This window comes from Ovis canadensis, chromosome 6, assembly GCF_042477335.2.
Source record: "Ovis canadensis isolate MfBH-ARS-UI-01 breed Bighorn chromosome 6, ARS-UI_OviCan_v2, whole genome shotgun sequence".
Taxonomy (NCBI): domain Eukaryota; kingdom Metazoa; phylum Chordata; class Mammalia; order Artiodactyla; family Bovidae; genus Ovis; species Ovis canadensis.
In genome coordinates, this window is record NC_091250.1 from 72129927 (window position 1) to 72154459 (window position 24533).

The 24533-nt window shown below is 36.9% G+C and overlaps 1 protein-coding gene across 1 annotated transcript in view; it reads left to right on the forward strand.

Moving 5' to 3' along the window:
- The window catches only part of DTHD1 (death domain containing 1), an 87044-nt gene that overhangs the window by 20938 nt on the left and 41573 nt on the right, over positions 1–24533 (forward strand). Inside the window, exons 6-8 of the mRNA XM_069593028.1 lie at positions 10285–10449; positions 11855–12144; positions 21644–21888. Coding sequence (XP_069449129.1) covers positions 10285–10449; positions 11855–12144; positions 21644–21888 — 700 coding nt within the window. The remainder of the gene's footprint in view (positions 1–10284; positions 10450–11854; positions 12145–21643; positions 21889–24533) is intronic.

A 24533-nucleotide genomic window follows, 5' to 3' on the forward strand; every position in this document is an offset into this window, starting at 1 on the left:
GAAGGCAGAGCGCCGAAGAATTGATGCTTTTGAACTGTGGTGTTGGAGAAGACTCTTGAGAGTCCCTTGGACTGCAAGGAGATCCAACCAGTTCATTCTGAAGGATATCAACCCTGGGATTTCTTTGGAAGGAATGATGCTGAAGCTGAAACTCCAGTACTTTGGCCACCTCATGCGAAGAGTTGACTCACTGGAAAAGACTTTGATGCTGGGAGGGATTGCGGGCAGGAGAAGAAGGGAACGACAGAGGATGAGATGGCTGGATGGCATCACGGACTCGATGGATGTGAGTCTGAGTGAACTCCGGGAGTTGGTGATGGACGGGGAGGCCTGGTGTGCTGCGATTCATGGGGTCGCAAAGAGTCGGACACGACTGAGCGACTGAACTGAACTGAACTGAACTGAATGAAAGGAGAAATTAATTTATTAAATAGAAGCTTATTCCATATTATGCAAGAAATATTTTAGAGAATTAGATGGGAAAGTGGTTTTTTTTTTGCATGAAAAATGCCATTTCTACAAAAGGCTATTGGTTTTAAGATTACCTTATCAAAATATGTGAGTCATATACAAGAATATCTGTACAATATGCATGTCATATAAAACATAATAAAATGGAGAAACTGGTAAAACTATCTCATAACTCAAGAAATTATATATTATCAACAAAATTATATCTCCTTACTTGTCTCTTCCCATCCTATCCCTTACCTCCCTACCCTAATTACTCTTCATTTTCACCAAAGTTAACCACTATTAGAAAATTTTGACTCATTCCTTTGCTTTTAATTTTTTTTGTTTTCATCAATATATTTTTATTCATCCATATATAATGTCTTGTTTGGCTTTGTCTGTGCTTGCCATTTGTAAAAATGCTACCCTTCTGCATATAGTTTTATGGTCTTGCTATTCCATTTATAATTGTATAACGTTTGTTCTCATTTCTGTATAATATTCTATTGAATAGCTTCGTATTTCAATTATCACTGTTCTTATTGGGGGTTATTAGCGTAGTTTCAATTTTTGCTAACATGGATATTACTATTTTGGTTATTCTTCACTCAAAGTGTATTTGTGTAAGCACTTCTTCAGAGTATCTACCAGTCTTACTGCTGGGCATAGTGTATGCACATGTACAGTTTTACAGGTTTTACAAACTGGTAGAACTAAATTTCATCCTTCTTATATTTTTTATATTTTTTAGCCTTGCATATTGCCAGATTTTGTAATCTGAAAATCTAATAGTTGTAAAATGGAGTTTTGTGGCTTTAATCTGCAGTTCTCTAATTAAAATAAAGGTGACATCTTTCATAATGGCTTTTATTAGATATTTGTGTTTTCTTATATGTCAGGTAACTGTTAATTTCTTGCTCATTTTTGAACTTTTTGCATCGATTTATAGCATTTTTTAATGGTTTCAGTGCTAAACCTTTGTCAATTTGTGGCCTGTATTTTTATATTTATGTGACTAATTTATTGTATATTTCTTTTATTATCAGTGTTTTTTTGTCTCAGTCCTAAAATGCTTCTATCTCCTAAATTATAAAAATGTTCTTCTTTATTAGCTTATAATTTTAAAGGTTTGGATTTCATGTAAATCTTCAATCCATCTGAAATTGGCTTTTACATACAATGTGAGGCAGGAATTCATATATTGTTTTTATGTGGATAGACAGCGTGATTTATTGAATGGTTTCCCTAACAATCTGTGAAACCTCCTCTGTCGTATAACGGATTTTCTTCTGAACTGTTCCACTGGTCAGTCTTGTTATATAGTTTTGAGCTAATCTAACACTGTCATAACATTTAAGGCTTTATGATAAGTTGATCCCTGATAGGTAAGCCATATCATATTATTCTTATCCAGACACATTTTTTTTGTTTGTTATCCTTGAAACTTTCCCATTCATATAAAATTGAATCAGTTTGTTAAGGTCCACAAAAACAAACTGTTGGGGTTTTGTTGGTAATTGCCTCTGACATATGGGTCAGTTTGGAGAAAGATGACATCTTTAGTATATTGTGTCTTTAAATCTATTACCTGTAATATATGCTTCAATTTGTGTTGTTTTCCAATGTCTTTCAATGAAGCATTGCCAAAGGCTCCACACATGTACTATATACATTTTATTAGGCTTATTCCTAAATACTATATAGCTTTGGTATGTGGATTAGGAAGTCAAGTAAGAATTTAATTTTCCAAATCAAAAAGAAAATATTGCTCAGACTGGCCAACAGAATACAGTAAGTCTCCTACATACAAACATGCAAGTTGTGAATTTTCAAAGATGTGAACATGTGTCTGTATGTCCAGTCATGTAAGTTAGTTCACATGTCTGGCATACGTCATCGTGTGTATGCGTTCTCTACAAGTGGCTGTGATTTTGTATACTTTATTGTTCTATGGAGTATTCAGTAGAACAGTATCTTTATTTCAAGTCCAGGGTATATGGAAAGAAGAGTAAAAGCAGTGGTGATACAGTTGGTACTGCTAAGAAGTGCCAAGAGATAATGATGGAAACAAAAGTGAAAATAATTGAGAGAGTGGAGCGAGGCGAAAAGACGATAGACATGTCTTATTCTTATAACATGAATTGTTCTGGTATGATTCTAAAGAAAAAAGACTTGTGAAGATTATAGAACGTGTGAAGTCTGCTGTGCTGATGATGTCGATGATGCTGGCAATAATATTTGAGAAGCATGGAAAAGTGATAGAAGAAATGGAGAAACTTCTAAGTGTGTAAATGCATGCATGCTAAGTTGCTTCAGTCATGTCTGACTCTTTGTGACCCTACAGTCTGTAGCCTGCCAGGCTCCTCTGTCCTTGGAATTCTCCAAGCAAGAATACTGGAGTGGGTTGTCATGCCCTAACCCAGGGAATCTTCCTGACCCAGGGATCAAACCAGAGTTTCTTATGTCTCCTGCATCAGCAGGTGAGTTCTTTACCACTAGTACCACCTGGATCAGCATCAAGTCCCACTTAGCTTAATGCTGCCTGGCAGTTGGTAAAGCGTCTGTCTACAATGTGGGAGACGCGGGTTCAATCCCTGGGTTGGGAAGATCCCTTGGAGAAGGAAATGGCAAGCCACTCCAGGACTATTGCCTGGAAAATCCCATGGACAGAGGAGCCTGGTAGTCTACAGTCCACGGGGTCACAAAGAGTTGAACATGACTGAGCGACTTCACTATATTCACTACGTTGATGAAAGCAAGTATTTACTTAGTCTTCCCTGGTGGCTCAGATATTAAAGAATCTGCCTGCAATTCAGGAGACCTGGGTTCAACCCCTGAGTTAGGAAGATCCCTTGGAGAAGGAAATGGCAACCCAATCCAATATTTTTGCTTGGAGAATCCCATGAACAGAGAAGCCTGGTAGACTACGGTCCAAGAAGCCGCAAAGAGTCGGACACAACTGAGCAGCTAATGCTTTCATTTACCTAAGCAGGTTTTTAATGTGGATGAGACAGCGAATGCGCAACAGAGAAAGAACAAAGCAAAACCAAAGGAAAAAGGAGTAACTGAAACACCAAAGAGATTCATGACACAGGAGATGGCAAGGAGATTTTCTTTATCTGAGGAGGTACTGTTGGTTCTTGAGGGACAGGACCCAGATGTAGAATGGTACAGGAAGGTTGCAGCAGCTATTGCAGAATGCAATCCAAAGCTACCTTGTCATCTATGACAAGAAAAAAGAGCTACTACCAGACATCACTGGATTTTTTTTTCAAGAGGGTAGATAGAATTTAATCCAGCAAGAAACCAGAACCTGTGCCATCAACGTCAGGCATGAGTGAAATTGCAGCTTGCCCTCCAACTCCTATTGCTGATGATCCATCAGCTCTACCATCTCCCACTTCTCATTCCTCTAGTCAGTAACTCTTTTTGCTTCTTTACTAGATGGCAGCCCCTGTGTGCAAGCTATTGTAATCTACTACAGTACTTTTCAAGGTACTTCATGATTAAAAATTATTCCTTTATTTTTTGTGTTTGTTTTTTATGTATTATTTGCATGAAAAATATATTAAACCTATTACAGCATAGTACTATATAGCTAATCACGTTAGTTGGGTATCTAGGCTAACTTTGTTGGACTTATGAACAAAGTGGACTTATACACTCTCTCTCAGAACAGAACTCATTCATATATAAGGGACTTACTGTATTAAGGAAGATCAACATTGGAAGACTGACCCTGCCTGATTTCAAGGTGAACTATAAAGCTACGGTGATCAAGACAGTGTGGTAGTGACCACTTAAGAATTGACACATAGGCCAATAGAACAGAATAGAGACCCAGGAAATACAACCAACTTGTATACATCTTTGATGAGGGGTAAAAGGCAATACAATGGAGCCAAGTCAGTCTCTTCAACAAATGGAGTTGGAACAAGTGAACATTCACACGCAAAAAGAATGAATCTAGACACAAATATTATACCCTTTACAAAAATTAACCCAAAATAGTAGCATGTAAACATAAATATGAAACACAACAACATACAAAACTCCTAGAATTAACATAGGTGAAAATCTAAATGATCTTGTGTAAGGCAATGACTTTTTAGATAAAACATCAAAGGTATAGTCTGTGAAAGAAATAATTGACATTGTTGGACCTCATAAAATTAGAAACTTCTACACTGGGCAAAAAATGCCAAGTGAGTAAGAAGATGAGCCACAAACTGGGAGCAAATATTTGCAAAACGTACATCTGATAAAGGACTGTTATCCAAAATTTATAAATAAGTCCTAAAACTCAACAATAAGAAAACAAAGACCTGATTCAAAAATAGGCCAAAAACTTTAATAGATACCTCACCAAAGACAACATACAGTTGCCAAATCAGAATTTGAAAAGATGGTCCATATCATATGTTATAAGTGAGACTCAAAGATATCACTACATACCTATTGGAATGACCAAAATCCAGGACATTGACAACTTCAAATGCTGGTGAAGATGGGGCAAAACAGGAATTCTCATTCGTTGCTGGTGGAAATACAAAATGGTACACTTCAGAAGATAGTTTGTTGATTTCTTACAAAACTAAATATAATCCCACCATATGATCCAGCAATAGCACTCCTTGGTATTTCCCCCAAAGGAGTTAAAAATGTATACACACAGATGTTATAGCAGCTTTATTCTTATCTGTCAAAACTTGGTAGCAAGCAAGATGTTCTTCAGCAGGTGAATGAATAAGTAACACCCACACAATAGAATATTATTCAGCACCAAAAATAAATGAGCTAACAAGCCATAGAAAGACATGGAAGCACCTTCAATGCATACTGCCAAGTCAAAGAAGCCAGTCTGGAAAGGCTACCTACCTACTGTCTGATACACACTGTATGGCATTTTGGAAATGGCAAAACCATGAAGATAGTAAAATATCATAGTTATAGGAGTTTGGCATTGGTGACAGATGAACAGGCACAGTACAGAGAATTTTTAGGTTGGTAAAAATACTCTGTACAATACTATAATGATGGATATGTGTCCATATGTATTTGTCCAAATCCACTGAAGTGTTAGTCACTCAGTCATGTCCTATTCTTTCGATCTCATGGACTGTAGCCCGCCAGGCTCCTCTGTCCATGAAATTCTCCAGGCAAAAATAATGGAGTGGGTTGCCATTTCCATTTCTAGGGTTCCTGTAGGGGAAATTAGAATTGAATGCCTCATCTAAGGAAGATTCCTAGGCATGTTCATTGTCAGAACATTCCTCTCCTTTGAAGCACTTAGGGCTTCCCTGATAGCTTACCTGGTTAAGAATCCACCTGCAATTCAGGAGACCCTGGTTCAATTTCTCAGTTGGGAAGGTCTGCTGGAGAAGGGATAGGCTATCCACTTCAGTATTTTGGGTTTTCCTTGGTGGCTCAGCTCGTAAAGAACCTGCCTGTGATTTGGAAGACCTGGGTTCGATCCCTGGGTTGGGAAGATCTGCTGGAGAAGGGAAAGGCTATTCATTCCAGTATTCTGCCCTGGAGATTTCCATGGACCAGTCCATGGGGTCACAAAGAGTTGGACAGACTGAACAACTTTCACTTTTTAACTGCCAGATTGTTTAATTGTGAGCCGTTCAGTGCAACACAAAGAGTGAATGCTAATGAAATTATGGACTTTGGGTGGCTATGCTATGCCAATGCAAGTTCATCAATTATAGTAAACATACCACTCTGGTGGGGAATGGGGAATGGGGATAAATGGAGGAAGTTATGCATTTGCGGGAGTAGGTGATATATGGGAAATCTCTGTACCTTCCTCTCCTTTTTACTATGAATCTAAAACTGCACTAAAAATATAGTCTAATAAACAAAAAAAGAAAGTATCCTTGAAAAATCCCCTGTATTGTCTATTTGCAGAGACAAAATATTGAGGTACTTTGGAACAGATATTTTTATCTTGGAGAAAAATCTTTAATTGTGTGGCACTAAGGCATGTGTCTGGAAATTATGTTATCAATACACTGTAAGACTTGAAAAAGGCAGCCTAGGGTGGATATGTACTGGTTTGTGTATCCTTCTACTTTTTCTTTAGGTAATTATACCAGATATTCTAGAAATTGTCTTTTCCATCCATGTGGAGCTCATAGAAGTTTTCATGTTCTTCAGTGTTCAGTGTAATTGAATATTTGACCCCAAATGGGCCAAACATAATTCCCTCAATGCCTGGAATTTTGGACATGGAAAGAGTTTTGTACCCAAGAAATAGCAAAGTCAGCTGTTCTTGAATAAACAAGTTGATTTAATAAAGGTTGATTATGTTGTATGGAACTATTTGTATATCAAATTCTCATCTTTTGTGGAATCTGATCAAGGGCTACTCACTGCCAGGTAATACTACTTGTCAAAGTTTGCTAATGGTATGTATAAAACAAAGAGTTTAATTGCAGAGTTGTTAAGAACATCTGGGATAAATAAGGATGTCATCAAATTATTTAATTTCAATACAAGTTGTGTCTATTATCATATTAAAGACTAAATTTTAAATGATAGATGTACTAACTAACCTAATTATGGCAATACTTGTCAATATATACAAGTATCAAATCATCACATTGTACATGTCAAACTCACATAAAGTTACATGTATATTGTATCTCAATGGAAAAAAATAGTCTAAATTTTATCTTCATATCATTAAGGACTTTTTTGATTTTAAGTGACAGAAAAACAAACTCAAAGTGCTTAAGAAATGGAATCCTTTGCTAAGTCACTTCAGTCGTGTCTGACTCTGTGCGACCCCATAGATGGCAGCCCACCAGGCTCCCCTGTCCCTGGGATTCTCCAAGCAAGAACGCTGGAGTGGGCTGCCATTTCCTTCTCCAATGTATGAAAGTGAAAAGTTAAAGTGAAGTTGCTCAGTCGTGTCCAACTCTTGGCGACCCCATGGACTGCAGCCTACCAGGCTCCTCTGTCCATGGGATTTTCCAGGAAAGAGTACTGGAGTGGGGTGCCATTGCCTTCTCCAATGTAAATTACAAATCTAGGAATACTTTTATTTTAATATTTCACTTGAGCCATAAAGAATAATATTAAAATATTATTTTTAAGTATTTCTTCTCTTTCTGCCTTTTTCTGTGCTGGTTTCATTCTTTGACATACATATTCCTCATGCTGGCAATATTTCTACATCTTCAAAACTCCAAGTTCAGTAGAAAAGGAGAATCATCCTTTCCCCACGACTATACATAAAAGCCCTGAGTCTTATTCTTACTCCAAATCTGTCACAAACCCATCACTAAACAGATCACTGAAACCAACAGGAAGATGTGCTATACAAGGCAGGCTCGCCTAGTTTATCACATGATAACAAAAACCTGATTCATCAAAGACAGGCTGCCTCTTGGTCATCTCTCTCCCAGACTTAATTTGAAGGGCAGTCATCATTTTGTTGCTGTCATGGTAGCAGAAAAAAGAGCTTTAGATACACTTAAACTAGCAGTTACATACTTAGCCTGAAAATGACAAAATGACATTTCTCAATATTCATTAACCAGAACTGGTCACATAGCCCCACTCAACCATAGGGAACAAGGAAGTACAATTCTATCATGTGCTCAGAATGTGCAGAAATCGGGTATTTTGGCAAATAGCACTGACGAATGCCAAATGTACTATGTGGCTCAAATCAAATGCCCACCTAGACCTGGGAGTAGGGTCAATCCCACCACAGTTGGTAACATGTAGATTTTCACAGAAAACTTAGGCTATTAGCAGGGAAAAAGTAGTCTTTAATCAGAAAAAATTAATATTACACATAATTAAGTCAATGTATAGTAAATGACTAAAACTCTGGATTCAGTATATCTTCCTGTGTTAATAGATCATTAACTTCCAAGTGTTAAAAATTTACCAGATTTGTGGTTATAAGCCAAAAGCTAAAAACTTACATTTTCCCCTATCCTCTTGATTTTAATCTGGGTTGATCAACATAGTCTAAATTTTTAAGGGTAGACATTTTAAACATAGTTCAGTTCCTCATTCCAGTTCATAAGATAGCTCAACCTGTGAAACTAAAGTGGTTTTAAACATATACCTAATTCTATTCACAAATGAAGATGTGAGATTCATTTTTTTTTGTTTGTTTTCTTTTCTTCTTCTTTTTTTTTTTTTTTCTGTTTTAACGTTTTTGGCCCCATAGTATGGCATGTGGGATCTTAATTCTCTGAGCAGGGATCAAATCCACATCCCTTGTCATGAAAGCAAGGAGTCTTAACCACTAGACCTACAGGGAAGTCCTTGTCTTAATTCTTTTAATTTTTTAAAATGTAGTTTCACTTATTTATTTTTGGCTGTGTGGGGTCTTTGTTGCTGGGTAGGCTATTTATCTAGTTGTGGTTAGCTGGAGCTACTCTCTAATTGGGGTGTGCAGGCGTCTCTTGCTGCGGAGCACAGGCTCTAGGGCATATGGGCTTCAACAGTTGCTGCAGGTAGGTTCGGTAGTTGCGGCTCCTGGGCTCTAGAGTACAGGCTCAATAATTGCGGCGCTTGGACTTAGTTGCTCCACTGTATGTAGTATCTTCCCAGATCAGGGGAATGAGCCCGTATCCTCTGCACTGGCAGGGCATTTCTTCACCACTGGCCCACCAGGTATGCCCCCTGTCTTCATTCTTACGGGATGTAGAGCTAGAGTTGTTCTATCCTTTTATGGGATGTAGCATCATTAGACCAGGTTTCATTTTTCTTTTTACAGCAAGATATTCAGTATCAAGAAATTTTCTTTCTTTAATTATGAGGAACGGTTATCTATTTCAGTGAATTTAAGAAAAGAAGAATTAATTGTAAGGCTTCAATACTTAATCTCTGCTTTCTCCATCTCCTAGCCTACACTACTTGATCATGTTTTTTTGTTTATTGTTTTTCCTTTTCTCTCTTCACATCTGCTCTAGCATTTCTTTCTTAATAATCTCTCTGCTTACTCATTTTCATAGCCCAGGGCACTACAACCAAAGGGCAACAAGTTATAATACAATCTCTGGGCCTCTTTATTAGTTAAATTTCAAAGACAGGAATCAAATTGTCTAGGTGTTGGAAATTGATCCACTGTTAGCAAAATCAGCTCTGGTTAGGGGAAAGTATCACATAACTGCCTCTTTTAAGGCTTTAAGGTGGGGCAGGTTAGCAAGGAGAATTGTACAAGAAAGCTAATTGACCAAGCCTGCTGTAAGAATTAGGATGAGAATATCAATACCATTTACGCTTATACAATTTTATGTGCTTTGCAAACTGTAACTCATTTAATCCTATAAGATTGATAGTATCGTTACACTCATATTACAGATGAGAAGACTGAGATATAGGGAGGTCAAGGCAGAGCCATCCAGAATTTGGAAGTAGGTGGCATTGCTCCAGAATTTATGGTTGCTATATCATGAGTCTTGGCTATCCTAAAGTATTGGTTTACATCAGTGAGTTTACTGTCTTGGGATATTCCTTTAACTTTTTTGCTAGGAGCAAAATGCTTCTCATTCTCCAAAGCTCATCTTGAATATTAGCATTGCCACTTTGCAAGCTCTCCTTCTGTTGTTAAACTGTCTCATACATTCCCTTCATTCCTACACAGATCACCTTGTCCTGTGATTAGTACTGTGAGCTTCTGTTGAGCAAGAGCAAAATATTTCTGATCTTTGTGTTCTTGGTGCATGGTATAATGACTGGCACACAACATATACTTAAAGAACTGTTATTGGATCGTTCACTTAATGAAAGAATGAATTAATTAAATATGATTTATGCTATACAAATCTTACAAATTTCTCTCCTGCTACTGTAATATAGGACAAAAAGCACTTCCATAAGAAGACCCAGGAACAATGCTTGTGAATCTTTTAAATTATTGGGATTCAGAAGCCGGGAGAGCGGTTGGTTTGTGCTTGATGATGTCGTGGTGAGATCCGTGCAGAGTGGCTTGATATCATTTGAATTGTGTGAACATCTAGAGAGGTAATATAATAGTAAACAATAAATGTTGATGATATTATATTCTGATGGCTTGTAATTGATGTTTATAGAAGTAGAATCATAGGATTAGATTTTTTTTATTTCTCAGATAGAGATATGAATAGTCCTTTAGGGTGTGTTTAAAATGCAAACTAGATCTGACATGAATACACTATCTGTAATTTCATTCATGATAGTTTAATAAGTGCTGTTGGAAACCACTCTTAACTTAGACTTATTTTTACAGCTTTCTTCTAACTCCAAAATAGTTCTAAAATAGTGTCTTCATTTCTGAAATTCCATGGAGATAGTAATTAACTGTTCTTATTATGCTCATCTCCTACGTATGTATTAACTGAATTTGCTATTTCTGTGTCCTCATTTTGCTCTCTCATTTCCATGTTTTCTAGACGGCTCATTACAAGAAGAGTTTTAGACATTTTAAAGTTCATGAGAAGTAGACACTCATAAAGAGAGGGCCATCACATGTCCAAAGACAACCTTTATCTTACAAAGGAAGAGCTTACATCTACAATTGTTGGGGGTCAGTTTCCCTAGAAAGGGTCTAAAATGAGAATGCAGACAGAATGAGAGTGACAGACTGAGAGAAGGCTCCCAGGGGACTCCTGTTGAGGAGAAAAGCAGATAGAAGCAAGGGAAGAAATGCGAGAAACTGTGGCTTAAGTTGAGGTTTTACCTCAGCCTGACACCTCAGGAGAGCCCTGATGTGAGTACCGAGGAGACTGGCTTTATACCCTTTCATCAGTTAGTCTTCGTCTGTGGATGTGGGGCTGTGCTGGGGAGGGGGCTCTTTAATGACCTCACACTGATTTGATTACCTCTGTTAAGAACATACCTCCAAATAAGGTCACATTCTGAGGTATTGGGGATCTGCCCTCCAATACAGAAGTTGGGTGGAAATGACACAATTCAAACCATTTGGGGTACACCATAACAACCCTTATCACACAGTGATGAGATGAATATTTCAATCCCCACTGAATATGATGTAATTTTTATCCTATTAATATTAGGTTATTATTGATAATAAGTGGATTATCTTGATTATCTTTCTCTTTTTGACGGGGTACTCTTTGGTAATGCTAGGTAAAATGTAACTTAAAATATGTTGCCATAGGTAGAGCTAAGCTGAAACTGGATGATTTCTTTGTTTATGGGCATCTGTTTTAGATTTAGCTTGATTTAAGCTGGTTTCCTGACTGCCAAGAGTTTTATTCAAGTCATTCATTCAAATTCATTCCATTAATGAATTTAATCAGTCTTTAGAATGCTTGATTTTTAAAGGAGGCTTGGTTTTTAATGGCTTTGGGGAGGTGTTATTAGTTATTTGTGATATTTTTGAGACTGGTTGTTTTCCCTCAGGTCACTCCTCTTTACTTCCATGCAGGTTTATAGTGCTTCACTCTTCTTCCAATGTGGACAACAGCCATTTGGTTTCCTTTGTGAAGTCTTTGGAAGAAGCCATGTTCAGCACCACTGCCTGTGCTATACTTTATTACCGGAAAGACAACCCACATAGAATTGTTATTTTAGTGGTGCCTTCTAAAGATTTATACCAGGTGCTTGGGAACTTGCGCTCAGAAGCTTCTAGTGGTCCTCCAGAACCATCTCGCCATTTCCAAGTGAAAGAAGGAGAATTGCTTCTTTTACGATTTACTGGAAATATATTTGCTTCAAGTAAGTATCATGAAATTGTTTTGTATATGCTGTGGGCTATCAGCCACGTGCTTCAGATGGAGTTCACTAAATGTGCTTCAAAAGAGTCTTCAAAGGACTGAGGGAAGGCTTTGGAAAAGTAGGAAAAGGAAAAGGACTTATTTACATCTTTCTTTCCAGTCTATTTCTTCTCTTCTTAGGGCATGCATGTTCCCTTATGGGCCTACTCTAAGTGACACTCTTTCGGAAATAGTCTTCTCTCCGTAATGGCTCTAGCTGAGACTATGTTAGGATCATCTTTCCAACACCAATGTAGTTGCTTTCTAAATATTCCTTTGCTTCTACTATTAGCCATGTGAAACAAAATGTATTTCCATACAGTAACAACAGTGATCCTTTAAAAATATAAATCATACTTTATTACTCCCCCCAGTTAAAACTTTATAATTACCTCCTATTCTACTTCAAACAATATCAAAACTCTTTATGTTGTCCTGCAAAGAATCTGATCTGGGGTCAGTGTACTCCCAAGAGATGAATGGAGAGAAATATGTTTCAGTATAATTGCCTTATTTATAGTTCCATTTCTTTTATTTTATATGCCTAAAAGACTACACTGAGAAGGAGTCAGTAAGTTTCACCACACTCAAATGGTTTTGAAAGTTGCTACGAACCTCAAATCCCGATGACATACCCCTGCTTACCTCTTATCTTTACATTTATCTAGTGATCTTTTATTTCTATTACAAATCTTACCACAACTTGAAATTATTTATTTGTTCTTATACTTTTCATTCCTATATTTGTGTTATTGACTATAATGTAGATTCCACAAGGGCAATGACTGTGTCTTTCTTGCTATGCATCCCTGAGACCAGAATAGTGCCTGGTACTTCAAGGGCTTTCAGTAAATACATAGAGAATGAATGAATATATGATGCCGAGGAAAACAAGGTAAATGACTATGAGAGGTGACAGGAGAGGTAGGAGAAGTAAGGAAATGACTGAGGTAGAAAAGCTAAAAAGAGATAAAGAAAAGGAAGCAAAAAGAACACAGAGAGAAAACAGCTGTGTGAGAGAAGAGAAGATCTTTGGGGGGTGCTGCCATCATAGGCATTTATTTTTATGAAAAAGACTCCTTTCCCTTTCTAACTCCCTTCCTTGAGGTAGAATAAGATCTAACAGTGTGCTAGTAAAGGAGGAGGTGTGGCAGGAAATTCAGGAATGGGTTTTGTGGGGATTTCTGGCCCAGGAGTCCCATTATAGACTTGACTTAAAGTAATATTCTCTGTTTATTTATAAATTAATATAGATCCCATTGATTTTTTAATGGTTTCTGTTTTCTAATTTTGAAAATTACTCCAAGCTCCACTGCTCTTTTGTTCTTTATTGTTTCCAAAATGATGTGGCTTAAAGCTTCAGCTGACCTTTTTTGGTTTTTCAGAAATAAGTGAGATTCAAAGTGTCCCAATTTGAAGTATCTCTTCCACTGTTACAGACATTGTCTCAGCCATCTGAGCCAGCTGTCGGGACCTAGGGAGTAAGTGACACAATATCAGAAAAAGGGGAAGGAAAGGAGAGGAGGAGAGGAAGGAAGGGTATAAGACATCCCTCCTACTTGGCTTCCAGAGAAGAAACCACCCTGGGACAATCTCTAAGATATAGTCAAAACCTGGAAGTGTCTCACCCAAACTAATGATGCAAAAGACTTCCTGTAATACTTGGGCCAGCAGCTGTGTTTACTTCCTGCCCTAAACAGGAGAGAGTTACTGTGATTCTCATAGGCAGTGGTGAAATGTACTGTCATCTATAAGGGGGAAGTGAGGAGCATATGCTAAAATAAAAGTGCCTGGAAACAGCCAGTGTGTTCACAGTTCCTCAATATAGGAATGGAATACTCCTCTTCAGTCAGGGAAAATTCATCAGGCAGAGTGCCAGGATCCTTCCTGCTTTGCCTTTTTTAGAGATGTATATTCAGACCTGGAGCTTCACTGGATTTTCTCCATCCATCTTTCTAGTGTATCCCATATAAGCCCCCAGTACTATCTAAGAGGAGCAAGTCTCTCAGTAAAGAACTGATACCTCTGTTTGATTCCCTTTGTTGTATGGCAGAAAGTAACACGACATCTTAAATAAACTATGCTCCAATAAAAATTAAAAAAAAAAAAAACAAACCAGAATTGATACCTGGCTACCTGTGGTAGCCTCTGTGAATCTCAAATACACACAGCCAGAGGTTGTCTGCCTGCAGGTCCATCTCTCGACCTATCCCCACTGGCTTCTGCAGTTATCTCCTACTATATTTTCATCTCTCATTTATAATGATCATGTTCAGAGAAGTCTTTCCTGTCTTTCCTGATTATGTCAGTTCATATTTTACTTTTTCAGATTTCTATGTAACTCATTGGAAATGGCCATAGATTTAATCTTCTATTTATTTTTTAATTGCTTGATCAACATCAGTGTCTCTGACTACAGTCCCAAGAGAGGACTATCTCTTTAATTAGTGAGAACTTCAATTCCAAGCACCTAGAATGGTACCTAAAAGCTATAAGAAGTATTTGTTCAAAGAATGAAGAGAAAACCTTGGGGATAAACTCAACATTATAGTATTGTGTGATTAAAAGTATTTAAAATTTTAATAAATTTAGATGGTTTCTCTCTGAGAAATATCAAAATCTGTAGATTAATTGTAGTCAGAAGCTCAGTCATGTCTGATTCCATGGACTTTGTGACCCCATGGATTATATAGTCCATGGAATTCTCCAGGCCAGAATACTAGAGTGAGTGGTCATAACCTTCTCCAGGGGATCTTCCAAACCCAGGGATCGAACCCAGGTGTCCTGCATCGCAGGTGGATTTTTACCATCTGAGCCACCAGGGAAGCCCAAGAATACTAGAGTGGGATCTTCCCAGCGGATACTTCCCAGGAATAAAACCGGGGTCTCCTGCTTCGCAAGCAGATTTTTACCAATTGAGCTATCAGCTGGAGCTATCAGGGAAGCCCGGGCTACCAGGGAAGCCCTCTAAATTTATTACATGGAATATAGATTATTCTTTTGATTGAGGATCTTGTCACATGGAGATTATTTCTACTTCTAAGAGAAAATCAGACATATAGGTGTTCCCATTTACATTGGCCTTTGGCATTCCTCTGGACACAGCTAGAATCTGCTTTCTTTTTCTAGGTTATAGGTGTTGATATAGCACTTAAGCTTTCTAGTGTATCCCATCTAAGCCCCCAGTGCTCATAAAATTCATAAAATGCTGAGAAAGGGGCAGAGAGAATTTTACATAATGATGCCTTAGCACAACTCACTCATAACACTAAGTAACGCCCTAAAGAGGTTTGTGTGTGTCCAAGTTTCCCCAAATACCCTTTGGCCTAGAGAAGTAGTTTTCCCAGACACAAGTGTTAGAGTGTTAAAATGACCATCCTTTTATTCATTTAACAAAGATTCCTTTCCTTTATTACATTGTATTTTACTGCAGAGCGACATAGAAGAAGCAAATAAGTAAGTAAAATGTACAGCTTAATGAGATGGAAGCTTCCTTAAAGAAGAATAAAGCAGGGAAGGGATATAGAAAGTCTCAGAGAGAGTGGCAGATTTGTAATTTTAAATAGACTCATCCAAGAAGATCTTTTTGAGAAAGTACCATTTCAGCAGAGGCTCAAAGATAAGAAAGCAAGCCATGGTCCTATCCCAGGAGAGTCTGTCCCAGACAGAGCAAGAAGGCTGAGATGGCTGGATGAGAGGGAAGGAGATGAGACTTGGAGGAGATGAAATGGATACTGTTCCTGCCTTGAAGGGCATTTCAAGGACTTTTCCTTTTATTCTAAGTGAAATGGAAAGCCCTGAAGGATTTTCAACAAGGTTGTCACACAATCTGGGTCAGATTATATCTGTGTTGATATTAGATGATGTAAGGCAAGTTAGCAGCAGGAAAATACATCAATAAGCCATTGCAGTGAACCAAGCAAAGAATGCTGGAGGTTTAGAGGGAAAGACATTAGAAATCATGTCTGGTATTTTTGTCATAGATATCTTTGCTGTGAGCATTTTTACTGAATAATTTATTGATCATAAGGCAATTTTGCCATAAAAGATATAGTGACAAAAAATAAAAAAGGGACATTTAAAAGCAAATTTTAAAAGCTAGTGGAGGTGATGGAATTCTAGCTGAGCTATTTCAAATCTTAAAAGACAATGCTGTTAAAGTTCTGCATGTAATATATCAGCAAATTTGGAAAACTCAGCAGTAGCCACAGGACTGGAAAAGGTCAGGTTTCATTCCAATCCCAAAGAAGGGCAATGAAAAAAAATGTTCAAATGACCATGCAATTTCATATGCTAACAAGGTAATTCTCAAAATCTTTTAAGCTAGACTTCAGTACTACGTGAACCAAGAACTTCCAGATTAACAAACTGGATTTAGACAAGGCAGAAGAACCAGAGATCAATTGCCAACATGTGTTGGATCATAGAAAAAGCAAGAAATTCCAGGAAAAATATGCTTCGTTGACTATGCTAAAGCCTTTGATTGTGTGGATCACAACAAATTGTGGAAGATTCTCAACCAGACCCCCTTGCTTGCCTCCTGAGAAACCTGTATGCAGGTCAAGAAGCAAGTTAGAACCGGAATAATGGAATGGTTCCAAATTGGGAAAGGAGTACATCAAGGCTGTATATTGTCACCCTGCTTATTTAACTTATATGCAGAGTACATCATGTGAAATGCTGGGCTGGATGAATCACAAGAAGGAATCAAGATTGCTGGGAGAAATATCAACAACTTTATACATGCAGATGATACCACTCTAAAGGCAGAAAAAAAACAAAAGAGGAACTAAAGAGCTTCTTGATGAAAGTGAAAGGAGTGAAAAAGCTGGCTTAAAATTCAACATTCAAAAAACAAAGCTCATGGAATCCAGTCCCATCACTTCATGGCAAATAGGATAAAGTGGAGACAGTGACAGACTTTATTTTCTTGGACTCCAAAATCACTGCAGATAGTGACTGCAGTCATGAAGTTAAAAGATGCTTTCTCCTTGGAAGGAAAGCTATGAAAAACCTATTAAGCAAGTTAAAAAGCAGAGATATCAATTTGCTGACAAAAGTTTCAAAGTCAAAGCTATGAGTTTTCCAGTACTCATGTATGGATGTGAGAATTGGATCATAAAGAAGGCTGAGTGCCAAAGAATTGATGCTTCCAATCTGTGGCACTGGAGACGACTCTTGAAATTCCCTTGTACAGCAAGGAGATCAAACCAGTTGATCCTAAAGGAAATCAATTCTGAATATTCATTGGAAGAACTGATGCTAAAGCTGAAGATTGCATGTGGCCACCTGATGTGAAGGGCCGGCTCATTGGAAAAGGCCCTGATCCTGGGCAAGACTGAGGGCAGGAGAAGAGGGTGACAGAGGATGAAACAGTTGGATGGCATCACTGACACACTGGACTTGGGTTTGAGCAAATTCTGGGAGATAGTGAAGGACACGGAAACCTGGCATGCTGCAGTCCGTTAGGTTGCAAAGAGTTGGACTTGATTTAGTGATTGAACAACAACAAAACCACCTAATGAATCATGAGAAATGATTAACAAAATTATAAAGACTTTTTGTAAAATGTAAAATATTCAAATACAATTAAAATGTGTGTAGTTCCATGCCAATGCTGCACAGATAACTGATTTTATTTTGTGAGTTGTACCTAAGCACTTGTCTCTAGGTATTTGTTCATTTTTTTAAATATATTTTTTACTTGTTTATTTATTTGGCATTGTTTTTATTTTTTTATTCACTAAACTTCATCCATCACTGCGAGAGGTATCAGTTTCCAAATACTGGGATGCATATTTGTAACTGAGCTTTGTGGTGGACTGCAAAAATCTTCTATACTGTCTGTCCTTGGCATATTGTCACATGTCCATTGATACATGTTCCAAAGTTCTATGGGAAAAGTGAAAGTGAAAGTCACTCAGTCATGTTTGACTCTTTGTGACCCCGTGTATTATATAGTCCATGGAATTCTCTAGGCCAGAATACTGGAGTGGGTAGTGTTTCCCTTCTCCAGGGGATCTTCCTAACCCAGGCCTCCCACATTTCAGGCAGATTCTGTACCAGATAAGCCACAAAGAAATATGTGTTCAACTCTGGGTCTGTCAGGCCCGTGGTCTCAGCCTCTTTCTACCCCAATGTAGTGTTTCAAAGAAAAAACAACAACAATAACAATTCATGGGGTAAATCATTGTCATCTGTCATGATTTTTTGGTTGTATATGTCAAATGAACCTATTAACCAGGTATTTTATCTCTTACAGCAAAATTGTCTTGTGGCCTGATCACTAAATCTGTGATATTACATGTGCTGTGCTGTACTTAGTCACTCAGTCGTGTCTGACCCTTCATGACCCCTTGGACTGTAGCCCATGAAACCCAGGGATTGAACCCAGGTCTCCTGCATTGCAGGTGGACTCTTTACCATCTGAGCCACCAGGGAAGCCCAAGAATACTGGAGTGGGTAGCCTATCCCTTCTCCAGGGGAACGTCCTGACCCAGGAATTGAACCAGGCTCTCCTTCATTGTGTTCTTGCCTGGAGAATCCCAGGGATAGGGGAGCCTGGTGGGCTGCTGTCTATGGGGTCGTACAGAGTTGGACATGACTGAAGCGACTTAGCAGCAGCAACAGCAGCAGCTCCTTCATTGCAGGTGGATACTTTACCAGCTGAGCTACCAGGGAAGCCCTATGGCCTGAGAGTTATATGGCAAAAATGTCTGTGGAAAAAGGCTCTGAGAAAGATGTCTATAGCAAATATGCTTACAGTGAAAGTACCTGTAACTAGTAGAGATGTGTTAGGACACAGAAATATCCCTAGCCAGTGGTTTTCAGTCTTCTGGTTCTCTGTGTCCCTAGCCTGTTACTTCCTCATCTTACCTTTCTAAGCAAAAGCACGTATTACTACCTTTGTACTTCCTATGTTTTCAGTGAAAAAATACTCCAAAACCCACTATTGAGAAAATATATTGCTATAAGAAATATCTAGTAACTTACAAAATATAAATAAATCTTGTTCTTTCTATGACAAATTTTTACTGTATAGTTACTATCCTACTATTCCTACTAGGAACTGTATACATAATATGCAGAAGGAGAAAAGTTCTCAAAATGTCAACTTATGATTGCTTTTATAATTTTGTTATGTAATGAATGACTTTTGGTTTTACTTCTCTAAATATGACAGAGTGGGAGAAAAAAAATAAAATGGTGCAATTTTCTGTGCTGCTCATCCTCTTTAGGTTCTGTTTTTTTTTTTTTTAAACTGAGACAAAGGGTCTTCCAAATATAGTGTAGTATATCTTAGTGAAAGTGAAATTCCAACTTTAAAAAGCTACATAATGTTTTCTATATAGAACAATAAGGTAATGTTATTTATTACTAGTAAATGCTCAATAATTTTGTCCTTATTTCATAAGTAAATGTGATTCTTAGAGATTTACATTTTAGATCTTTAGTTTTTTTTAAATTAACTGGCAATAAAAGGTCGATAAGGTTTAGGTCAAAATAGAAATGTGACTATTTCTCATCCTCAATCTTTATACAATGTATGTATGTAAATTATTGCTTATGAATAAGTGTGTACCTGGCAGGGAGCACCATTCATGAGATAGAAGGAGAAATTTAGTAAATTATATTCTACTGGGACAAAAGTAGCAACATTTTGCTTGCTAGTACTCTAGAGGGATGGAAGTAGGAGTTTGTTAGGTGCTCCCCCAGTGATCTAGAAACTCTAATTTATTATTTTCAAGATGGTATTTCAGTTTCAGTGACTCCAAATAATTTTCCTCCCCACTACCCCCATTTTTTTTCTTTTTAACCAGAGTGATTCTTTTAAGGCAAATCTGTCTAGTCATGCTTATCTTAGAATGTCTTAGGAATTTGTTTTCTTCAAGGAACCAGGTTGCCCCTAAAACACAGCCTTGTGCAAAGGAGCATACTGCTATACTTTCCATAACCTGGAGTTATTCTAATTCGAGATTTAACTGTGCTTTAGAAAGCCACCAAAATGACCTCTAGCAGTCACAACAATGAGAAAAGTATTGATGTCACCTACATCTCTCAACTCTTATTTCATTGGGAAGATTGGAAGTTTCCAATCAGAGAGATAGCGAGGAAGATAGAGATAGGTAGATAGAGAGAGATCTTGGAGAAGCCAACTTTCAGGCCTCTCAGAGCAGCAGGAAGTTGCTGCTGATATAAAAGCTTCATACTGACATTTCTTTAAGAAATTTAAGTGGGTTGTTTTTGTCGTAAATACAAATTCAAAACAATGTAAGAATCCCATCTGTTTCTTCTCATATGCTGTCTTGCTCTTGTTTACTGAGCTCTTACTATGTGCCATACCCTTTGCTAATCATTCTATCCACACAGTATCTCATTTCATTCCCAGAACAATCCTAGGAGGTAAGTTTTATTTCTCTTGTTTTAAAGGTAAGGAAGCGAAAGCTCTAAGACGTTCAGATGTGAAAGAACTGGATAAATATTACCATGTAAATAAATACCAGAAGCTGAACTTGGATCTAGATCTTTATGTCAGAAACATACTATAACTGTGACTTTATAGCTTCCTTTTAAATTTGTGAAGGGTGATGCACACCTGTCTTAGGGGGTGTGACAGTGTCTGTTTTACTATTGCAACGAGAAGGTGAAATAGCCTGATAGTCACAGAAAAACCCCCGTGAGTGAAATGTTATATTCACTAAAGTTCCATTATTTTCAGTGGATCTTTGAGAAGACTTTTACGTATCCTTGTATGGGGGGGATTCATTAGGTTTTAATAGAAATTTCAGTAACTATTAAATCTAGAAACTATTACATTTGAAAGTTCTAGAACAGCACTGTATTTCTGCCATGATGAATATGTTTTATATATGTACTCTCCAATAAGGTAGCTACAGACAGATGTGGTTATTGAACATTTGAAATGTGGTTATTTCACTTAGAATGCCTAAGGAATTGAATTTTTAATCTTAGTTTCAACTTTAATTTTAAAAGCTACATGTTGCTACCATATAGGAGAATATATTTCTAGAATGTCTATTGTAAGGTCATGATAGTGTGCAATGTGATATGGATAGTTAAGTGAAAGGAAAAAATGTCATTGTTAAGAAGTGAAAACAATTTTCTAAGTAGAGAAACAGCTAAATATTTCCTATGGTTTCTTGTCGCAAAATGTAACAGAAAGTGAAAATCAGATCAATGATGATTCCCACAAATGCATAAAAAAAGAAAAGAACCAAGGATATGCGATCTAGAAGCAGCCAGAGAGAACATAGTCCAAGTATAGATGAGAATTCTTTTAGCATTTACACAATCTCAGTCTAGTGCCGCTTTGCTAGGTTCAAGAAGTATTTACACGCAACAGATAAATTTAAAAAATGAATGATTATTTGAATTTTTAAAAATTAAGTTAGAAATGTGATATGTATTAATAGTAACAAATACATTTTACTTTTATTTAGGCAATGGGAAGGATTATGGGAAAGACTACAAGCTTATTTTTCACTTACAAAGGAAACCTAGACTGGAACTCCAAATCAAAGAAGTGGATGAATTTGGAAACTATAGCTGCCCTCATTATAAGGGTGCCATTGTAGTTTATAAAGTACCTAGAGAAAAGATAGTCCACAACTTGGATGAATCTCTGACATTTAATGAAAACAATGATCAGTTGCCAATTTGCAAATTAGCATTGAGATTGCCAAAGGTGAGTAATTTTACCTCCCTAATTACTATATTTTGTTAATTTCCTATAATTCTCTACAAATTCAATATTGTAGCCATATGGATATTTATGGTTAAAAGGAAAGCTAGGAATAATGGTGACAGGGAAGGAGTAAGTAGGTCCAATTTAAGAATAATAGAATACATATCAGTATATAAAGTTCTTTCATATCATCATTATTCTAGGAACAGTTCAAGTTGGTTTGATCCTGACAGGATGTTGTTAATGACTACTGAAAAATGTCATTCATTTTCTATAACTGCATCTGATTAACTAGAAAAACCAATTATAAAAACATTGAAAATATTTGGAACACAACACTTAGAAAAATTGTATGGTGAGCAGAAAAATTGTTTTGAAATACATTCAGGATAAACAAATCCTGCACACTTAAGACTTAATTACTCTTTCATTTCTGATTTTACTTGGGTTCTTTTTTTCTTGGTTAATCTAGTTAATGTTGTTTTTTTTTTTTCAATTTTATTTATCTTTTCAAAGATAACTAAAACTAACTTTTAGTTTCATTGACCTTTTATACTGTCTTTTCAGACTTTATTTCATTTATTTCCACTCTGAAAAAAGGAAAAGTATTAATCACTCAGTTGTATCCAACTCTGTGGGGTCCCATAGGCTGGAGCCTGCCAGGCTCTTCTGTCCATGGAATTCTCCAGGCACGAGTACTGGAGTGGGTAACCATTCCCTTCTCCAGGGGATTGTACCAACCCAAGAACTGAACCTGGGTCTCCTGCATTGCAGGCAGATTATTTACCATCTGAGCCACCAGGGAAGCCCCTATTTCCATTCTAATCTTTATTATTTCATCTCTTCTGTTAACTTTGGGCAGTTTTGCTCTTCTTTTTCTAGTTTTTTTTAGGTATAAAACTAGATTGTTTATTTGTGATTTTTCTTGTTTCTGAAGTAAGCCTGTTTTATTATCATGACTTTCTTCTTAGAACTGCTTTAGCATAGATTTTTGTGTTTACATTTCTGTTTTCATTTGCCTATGTATTTTGTGCTTGTGTCTTTGAATTTCTAGTTGGTTATTGGTTATTCAGTAGCATATTGTTCAATCTCCACACATTTGGTGATTTTCTGTTTTTTCTTATGGTTGATTTTTAGTTTCATGACGTTGTTTAGAGAATATGCTTGACAGGATTTCAGTTTCTTTAAATTTATGGAGACTTGTTTTGTGACCTAAGTGTGTGGAAATGGCCCATGTACACTTGAGAAAAATGTGTATTCTGCTGCTTTAGATGGAATGTTTCTTTTTTTACTCTATATATGTATATCTAATCTATTAGGTTCATTTGGTTTAATGTGTTGTTTAAAATTGATGTTTGCTGACTATTTTTCTATATGGATGATGTATCCATTGACGTAAGTGTAATATTCAAGCGGGACTTCTGGTAGTCCGATGGCTACGACTCCAAGCTCCCAAGTATTGCTGTCAATTTCTCCCTTTAGGTCAGCCCTAATATTTGCTTTCTTTATTCTAGTGCTCCTCTACTGGGTGCATATATATTTATAAATGTAACATCTAGAGAAAAAGTTACAATTGACACCATAAAAATAAAAAATATCATAAGAAACTACTATAAACAATTATAGACCAGCAAACTAGGCAACCTACAAGAAGTGGATAAATTCCTAGAAACAAACTATCTTCTAAGATTTAGTCATGGATAAATATACGGAATAGAAGATACTTAATCATGAAGAAAATCTGAATAGATTGATTTCTTGTAAAGATATTGAAATGGTGATTAAAAAAAATCTCTCAACAAACTAAAGTCTAGGATCAGAAAGCATTAGGGGTGAATTCTCCCCCAAATTTAAAAGAATATTTAATACTATCCTTCAAACTCTTCCAAAATGTTGAAAAGGAGGGAATGCTCCTAAACTCATTTCATGAAATCAACATTACCCTGATACCAAAACCAAATGAGGATACCACCAAAAAAGAGAAAAGTACAGGCTAGTATCCTTAATAAATGTCGATGTAAAAATCCTCATCAAAATATTAGCACACTGAATCCAACAATAGACTCATACAGCAGGATCAAGTGGGATTTATCCCAGGAATGCAAGAATAGTTCAAGGTCTGAAAATCAATCGATGTGTTATACCGCGTTAACAAAATAAATGATAAGAATCCTATGATCATCTCAATAGAAGCAGAAAAAGAATTTGACAGAATTCAACATCCATTTATGAAAAAATATCAACAAAGGTACCTCAACATAATAAATGTAATACATGACACATCTACAGCAAACACCACACTAAACGGTGAAAAACTGAAAGCATTTACACTAAGATCAGGAACCAGGCTTTTACCTAAGAAGAGATGCAGATGGTTGACACGCATATGAAAAGATGTTCAAAATCACTAGTTATTAGGGAAATGAGATTCAACACTGCAAAGAGATATACCTCAAATCTCTCATCTAGAATGATTATTGTCAAAAAGACAAGAAATAACAAATGTTAAAGAGGACGTGGAAAAAGGGAACATTCGTACACTTTGGGGTTGGTGGGAATGTAAATTGATGGAAATCTAAATTGGTCCAGCCATTGTGAAAATCATCATGAAGATACTTCAAAAATTAAGAAAAAATTACTATGTG